Genomic DNA, 8262 nt, shown 5'->3' with positions numbered 1-8262 from the left:
TACATTTTATCCATGGATGTATAAAAGATCCATCTTTGTAACATCTAAAAAAATAACAATAGATTACATTAGTGAGTTTACAATCGTGGGCTGCACTTTGAAATCGCATACATTTGTTTTGATTGAAAAGCTGGGTAATATTTATACGAAAACTTTAAAATTTATTACTTATGATACGCAAATTCTGTTAATAGAAAAGAAAACAAAATGTAGAATTTTTATACATGTACGCTACAGTCTGTGAGAATAAGGATATATAGACTCCCAATCTCTTGATGTAAAACAAGTTCAACGACAATTAAAGCAGTTAACTCAAAGGTGGAATCGTGAAATTCTAACTTGAAATGCTCGGATTTATTGGGTGGGTGTGGCCAACTAGGGGGACCGGACCCTCCCCCCCCCGGAAAATTCATGTATTCAATTCAAAGTTAAATTGCCGATACAAGTCTTTCTGACCCCACCCCCCTCCCCCAATTAAAAGATTACTCTGACAAAAATATATCGGCATTTTCACGGAACTTTTTTATTCCACACATTACACAGACTTGCTTCTGCGATGAAGTTTGCTCCATCCGTAACCTCGTATTATATTGGGGGGGGGGGGGGGGGGGGGGTTATTACAAAAACAATTTAGTGCTTATATGAATTTTATATTGATTTTATACACGTAAAATTACACAACTTCTTCACACATTTTAAAACCATGCAGTTTTAATTTCCTGTGAATTGTCAACAGTTTCCGATAAATTAATATGCTGCACACAAAATTAATCAGGGAGGAAAATCATCGGATGTCAACTTTAATTCGAGCAGCTTTTTTTTCCATATGTACATGCACCTTTATAGATCGATATACTTGGAGATATGACAGTGTATACCTGCCGTTTTAAATTTGTTTCTCTTGCTCGACCCGCGTCTGAAAATCGAATTGCTATCGACCTGTGTGTACATAATCTTCCCGATCTTTTATCTCCTCATCTTTGTCAATGTGTTCATTTGATCATACACTTCTTGCTTCTGCATGTATACTAGTTCACAAAAACTTCTTTGTTCTATCGGAAGTGCAAATATAAAGACCGACGATGGTCATATTTTTGTGCATTGTTACAGCATGGGATTTTTAAAATATAAGATATTGATGGAGTTTAAAGGATTAACTGTATCAGTGCTATTTAGTGGCAGATCGTCATGGTAAGACGCCTTTCTCTCTCTCTCTCTCTCTCTCTCTCTCTCTCTCTCTTGTAGTAGTAGTAGTAGTAGTAGTAGTAGTAGTAGTAGTAGTAGTAGTAGTAGTAGCAGAAGTAGTATATGTATATTGAGCATGAACGGTACGTGGTGTAAATGTATAATAACCATATCTAAATCAACCTACCGTTGCCCTACATGTAGGGTTTTGTTCATACGCCGTTTGTTACAATGTTAAGATGGATAGTATATAAACAGTATACCTTATACATATTTTGATTATAGAAAATTTTACTTAATTCCAATTGCTGCTCACTCATGCATTCCCACATAACAGTTACCCGTGTGCCTTTATTTAGTGTAAAAAAAAAACCCAAAACAAAACTAAAACAAGATAAACCTACATGCATGTATATATTCTCTAGCTCGCATTATAGAACTATTCGATTAGTTACAAAGTTTAAAATGAGAATAATAATTCGTATTATATAGCTTCATTCAAGAAGAAAATCAATACACACACGAAATATATATGTATACTCAGTATGTAGATCGATTCCCCGGTCACTCATGGTCAGCAGCAGTGTGAATTCCGCCCGGTCCGCCATATGCCTCTCACTCTCCGATTCATTTGGTGACATGACCACAGGTGCTTGAGGACAGGAGCCCCCCCCCCCCTCCCCCCTCCAATTTAAAACCCTGGGGGTTTTTTGATAGAAATTCCTTCAACGTCATATACACATTTTAATAAATATCTAAAAAATAACGAAAATAAACGATTACTGTAACCCCCCCCCCTTCCGCAAATCCTCTTTTTAAATGCGGGCTGGGATTGTTTTAAATAAATCGTTAATTTTTAATTAATTTTCAGATATTGGATATGGAACATGTTATACACTTGACTTTGGAGAAATTTCTATCAAAAAGGTCAACTTCCCCGGAGGTCTAAATCGGGGGGGGGGGGGGGGGGGGGGCTTGTCCTCAAGCACCTGTGGACATGATTTAATGGTATCCTTGGAATTTTATTTGCATGCCACCCCTGAAAGTTTTATGAAACATCCAAGTTATTAATATGCGCAAATTAACAACATTGTTGACCATAACGTAACACAGAAGGGCCAGCTAATTTCTCCACAAATGTGAAGGTTGCTAAAGTACATGGTACAAGTATCTACAACTAGTACTACAATGAACTCGGAGGTCTGGCCGTGGGGTCAGCAGTCCGTTTAAGGTGCCATGGGTTACCTCCATATAATTACGTATTATTTATCAGAAGAAACAATTAATAAAATCAACTATAATTTCATAAATAGTTTCCACCTATTTGTCACCTAGCGCAGCTAGTGGGTTAGAGAGTTCACTAGGTTTATTCCCACTTAGCCAACATCCTGAAATTCTCAATTCCGACCTGGTCAACATTTTGATTTTCACACCTGAGTGATCGGGGGGGGGGGGGGGTATAGTCTGTTTTCACAATTAAATGTATTTGTTATTAATTACCTCAGAATAGTTTGATGAAAACAAATAAACGATAGCATTTTTTAAAAATAGGATGCATAAAATTATTTAGAGAAATACTGCTAATGCTAAATATAATGTATATAATATACTTTTAATACCAAATGAAACATAAATCTTTTTTTAAATCTGTTATGTTATTTATTTTAAAAAAAAGCAATTATTTTGCCTCTATCAGAAAAAGTAAATAAAAATATTGGAAAAAAAAATATGATTACATAAAACTTTTTGTACGAATTAACCAATACACGTACATGCATGATTAAAACATTCAAATTAATAATTATAAACTGTTTAAGTTGGATGTATAATTACATGAGTGAGATGGATCAGCAGTATTTAAAGAATATAGACTAGATAGATAAGCTGATTATTGTTATTAGTTTACAAAATCGAAAGCCGGATATCTGTAAACTACGAGTTTAAATTTCGCAGAGGATTTTAAAATTCCAAAAATATCTAAAACGTATTTTTTTTGTTAAATAAATATTGTAAAGATTTAAAATTCTAAACTGGTGAAAGTATTTTAGTTATTATGTACTTTAATCTGCATTAATATCGACAAATTTCCCAGACGACTTGTTAGTCTGTGAAGTTCGTGTTCACAATGTAACTTTACTTCAATTATAAATATGGATAGGGTTTTGTTTATAATAAGAAATAAATCATAGTTAAAGTCCACGTGCTGCACGGAAATATTTAAATGGGCGATTTCTAAAGCATTTTTAAAGATAATTACACATGTAATAAATGTATTTAGATTATTGATGGATAAAAATTCTTTAAATAAGCTCTCTCTCTCTCTCTCTCTCTCTCTCTCTCTCTCTCTCTCTCTCTCTCTCTCTCTCTCTCTCTCTTTCTCTCTCTCTCTCTCAGTGTTTTAAAAAATCATGATATGTTCCAGAGCAAGGGGCGGTACGTTCAACCCCCGGACCTACCTACCCCTCCTGGATCCGCCTATGATAAAGCTTTGGATGTACGTATTCAGAATTTAGATAATTATTGGTCATGAATCCACGTACATTGTACAATGTATGCTATATCAATCAACTGGTTTTTCTGAGAAATCAATATTTTAATTTTTCAGACGTTTTACTAACTGGCTGTTGCCATAAAAATAAAATAAATTCCATTTTGATCTCCCTATTTCTAATATCTCTTTACATAAAGAATGCGCGGAACTAGAACTTTTTAGGGGGTCCGACGGTTATTTGAGTTTCCCCGGGGGGGGGGGGGGGGTCCGAGGCATATTTGTTGTTAATTTTTTATGTAATTTTAAATAATTATGAATTTTGAAAGGGGTCAGGACTCCATGACCCCCCTCAAGTTCCGCGCCTGTAAAGGAATTATTTAGCGAAAATTTAACAAGTGCATATTGTGGAAGTGTCCCGTTTTACAGATCGGGATCGATATTCTTAAAAGTTCGATCTGACAAAGGAGCGCGAAATACGTCTGATACGAGGTCGTCTGCGCTAGAAAATATTATAAAATATTATTGATACAATAGGCCTATTTATGACAATTTTTGACTGTCAAAACATAAGGATTGTTGAACTGTTTTGGATAGAGAAAATGAAGAAAAATTCTTGAGAATGTAGTGCATAAGCAAAACGTCAGTCAGGTTTGTTAAAAAAATTGTGTCCACATGCACGTTCCTTACAGTTATAATCTGAAATTTTCTGCCTGAATTGTGTACTTAGACACATATCGACCTGATAGATGTGTATAAATAGCAATAACTTTATACTTATAAAAGAAATTTTAAAAAATGTATGGGACTCGACTGAAGTTGTTAAAAAAATCCACATAATTAAAACGTCATACCCAACTACAATTTAAACACTGACTAACGTTATAGACCAATCCACACTTTGCAAAAGTTGTTTCTCTTTGCATAGTCAATCCAAAGGTCAAAAGGAAAAAAACCGCTAACAACCCATTCTTTATGCCTACCAAATTATTTGGGCTTCCTGTGTTGCATGCAATTAACTTTGGAATAGTCCAATCCACACTTTGCAAAAGTTGTTCCCCTTTGCGGGGTCAACCCAAAGGTCAAAAGGGAAAAAACAACTTTTCCCTTCTTTATGCAACCAAATATTTGGGCGTCCTGTGAAGAAATCTCTTGGAATTTAATTTATTCCTTCAATGTGTGGGTTGCCCCAACTTGGGGCAATTCAAATTCACAGCGGAAACGGATTTCTAGTGTTAAATAACGAAGTTACAACCCTCTAAACTACAAAGGCTACTGTGAGAAATATATGGGTTTTTCCCCAAAGATGGCGGCCAAGGGACATAACTTTTGTAAAGTATGGATTGGTCTAATGACTTTGATGTATGAGCAGCCCCATTTATAGCCTTTGGGCAAACAAAATGCAGACAGAAACCAATTTTTTGAAGTTATGAACCCCTAAACTACAAAGGCTACTGTGAGAAGTATATGGGGTTTTCCACAGGTGGCAACCAAGGGACATAACTTTTGCAAAGTGTGGATTTTTTTTATTCTTTATTTTACAAGAGTGTTTGAAATTTGCATGTTTGTTAATTATTCTACTTGTCTAATTTTTTTTAAAAATGTTTGTTCTTATTTTTGCTACTCTAGAATGGACACCGATGAGGAATTGTTTTCCTCGGATGAGTCGGGCATTTCAGAACAGGATCTGATAGAGCATGTGGACATCTTGTTCCGCACCAGTGATCTGGAAGGCAGTGGCTATGTCCCTGTGTCACGCATCATCCAGTACCTTAGGGTGCAGACCAGTTTTGGTGAAGTGAGTATAATTTGTCCCATGCAGTTTTTTTCACAAATAAACATGTGTACATTAAAACTCGTTTAGTACGGACACGGATATAGCGAATTCTCGGATATAGCGAAGTTTTTTTGAGTCCCCTGTAATATTGTTAACAAATCTTTGCAAAATTTTGCGATTACGACGAATTCGGATATAACAAATTTACGGATATAGCCAACTGACTTTGAGTCCTGTAGAGGTGAATAATAACCAAATTTTACACTTTTAAAAAAAATTTCTTTGCAGTTTTTCATTTCACAATCCGATTATTTAAGGTATCAAAGTAATGTATTTTTATTTTAAGCCTCAATTAGTAAAAATTGTAGTCTTGTAAAAGAAAACATGTATACAGTGAATTCGCTATAGTTATTATTATGAATTAGTTATACAGATAATTATAAAGTATTACAAATATAACAGAAAATCAACTGGTCCCTAGGACTTCACTATAACCGAGTTTTACTGTATTCATATTGTTAAACAATATGAGGGGAAAAAGATAAAATTGTTCTAGCTGTAGGTCTGTAGCTTCAAGTGTGGAAAAAATTCGGGTGGATGACAAGGGAGCTACAGTTTTGTACATGTTAAAATGTTGCAATTTATGGCGCACAACAAATTGCAGTAGTTTTGGACTGATTAATCTTATTTCCGCATAAATTCTGTGGAAAAAGTTAGTTCCATGAAATTCTTTAGGCAATTTACTACTGATGTTGTTACTTTACTTGCCTCAGACTTTCTCTTAAACATGAAAATGAAACTATGATTAATTCTTTTAAATGATGTTTCATGAGCAAAATCTGATCGTTTTAAAAAAATTACATTCTGTTTTCTAAGAGTGAAGAAGATTTGTCATTCCTGTTGCAACTGGCTGACCCTAGTGGCGGTGACCCCAGCTTGACCCTTGAACAGTACCGGGAGATCATGTGGAAGTGGATCAAGCACCTGCAGCAGGGCGGGGCCAGAAATGTCAGGTATAGAAGAGGGGGCCAGAAATGTCTGGTACATGTATAGGAGAGGGACCAAAAATGTCAGGTACATGTATAGGAGAGGGGGCCAAAAATGTCAGGTACATGTATAGAAGAGGGGGCCAAAAATGTCAGGTACATGTATAGAAGAGGGGGCCAGAAATGTCTGGTACATGTAGAGGAGAGGGACCAAAAATGTCAGGTACATGTATAGAAGAGGGGGCCAAAAATGTCAGGTACATGTATAGAAGAGGGGGCCAAATATGTCAGGTACATGTAGAGGAGAGGGACCAAAAATGTCAGGTACATGTATAGAAGAAGGGGCCAAAAATGTCAGGTACATGTATAGAAGAGGGGGCCAAAAATGTCAGGTACAAGTATAGAAGAGGGGGCCAAAAATGTCAGGTACATGTATAGAAGAGGGGGCCAAAAATGTGAGGTACATGTATAGAAGAGGGGGCCAAACATGTCAGGTAAATGTATAGAAGAGGGGGCCAAAAATGTCAGGTACATGTATAGAAGAGGGGGCCAGAGTTGTCAGGTACATGTATAGAAGAGGGGGCCAAAAATGTCAGGTACATGTATAGAAGAGGGGGCCAAAAATGTCAGGTACATGTATAGAAGAGTGGGCCAAAAATGTCAGGTACATGTATAGAAGAGGGGGCCAGAAATGTCAGGTACATGTATAGAAGAGGGGGCCAGAGTTGTCAGGTACATGTATAGAAGAGGGGGCCAAAAATGTCAGTTACATGTATAGAAGAGGGGGCCAAAAATGTCAGGTACATGTATTGGAGACCCCTCAAGGTCATACACTAATTAAAATCAACTTTCATTTGTTGGGGTTAAATTTTGCATGGTTTATGAAAACCGGCCTGAGGATCATGAAGTTTCTTCCATCTATGTCCATCTGTTGTATCTACATTTTGCACTAGCATTATAAAGAATACTATACAGTTAACGTTATGTTGCATTAGGTTGTCATTTGCGTTTGAAGGATTATTTTGATAATTCATTGATCGCCAGTTGAGTTTTCTGATGTAGGTTCTATTGGACTTCTCTGTATCTTATTGTAAGTTGTATTTAAGTGGGGTTCAGTGTCAATGGCAAAGGAATATTCATAATTCAATAGGTGATAGCTGTGTGGATTGAATGATAAATGATATTAATCTTTGATGGCAAATGATGAAAGCTAGGTTACTATCAATGCATTCATTGATTTTCTCTAAACAAATTTAATAATTTAAGCCTTGTTTGAAGAGCCTATGTTTACATTAGCCATATGGCTAATTCTAAATATTAGTTGTACCTAAATATTGGTCATAAACTCATAAATACTACTACTGGGCTTCATTATTGATCATATTTGTGCAAATTCAACAAATACATAATTATGTATGATTTTACATATGTATAAAATGAGGAACTAAATTACTGTATCATGTGTACATTATAACATATGAGGTTATTTTCACTCTGTGGAATTTTTGCCCTTCTAAACTTTCAAGCAGTTTTGCCCCATCTTGAATTCGCCCAGACACAGTTGTTTTTACAGAGGGATAATGTGAGATGTACATGTATTAGAATTTGCCCAGTCTTAAATTCAACAAAGGCGAAAGGGGCAAGAATAAAATTGGGTAAAATACCAGTAATTTCCCTTTACAGTAAACAGTATCATCCTCAAAGATGTGGGGTCTTGCAAGGACTAGGAGGAGTCTTTATAAAAATAATTTTTTATTCTAATTTTGAAACAATGACGGAATATTTATTGACCTCCATTTTTGATATCATTTATTTATTAAACATTC

General features: G+C 35.6%; 1 protein-coding gene across 6 annotated transcripts in view; it reads left to right on the top strand.

Moving 5' to 3' along the window:
- The first annotated feature begins 944 nt into the window (after nt 1-944).
- Nucleotides 945-8262, top strand: part of LOC128183361 (uncharacterized) — a 58627-nt gene continuing 51309 nt past the window's right edge. For 5 of the 6 annotated variants that reach the window (XM_052852344.1, XM_052852342.1, XM_052852345.1 and 2 more), the window contains exons 1-3: nt 4165-4324; nt 5303-5471; nt 6327-6463. In XM_052852344.1, coding sequence (XP_052708304.1) covers nt 5304-5471; nt 6327-6463 — 305 coding nt within the window. In that variant the 5' untranslated portion in view covers nt 4165-4324; nt 5303. Of the gene's footprint in view, nt 1192-4164; nt 4325-5302; nt 5472-6326; nt 6464-8262 lie in introns of those variants that run through there. The other variant, XM_052852341.1, reaches the window with a different exon arrangement.

Source organism: Crassostrea angulata, chromosome 5, assembly GCF_025612915.1.
Source record: "Crassostrea angulata isolate pt1a10 chromosome 5, ASM2561291v2, whole genome shotgun sequence".
Classification (NCBI taxonomy): Eukaryota; Metazoa; Mollusca; class Bivalvia; order Ostreida; family Ostreidae; genus Magallana; species Magallana angulata.
Note: the sequence above shows the minus strand (reverse complement) of the source record. Positions and strands in the feature narration are given on the sequence as shown.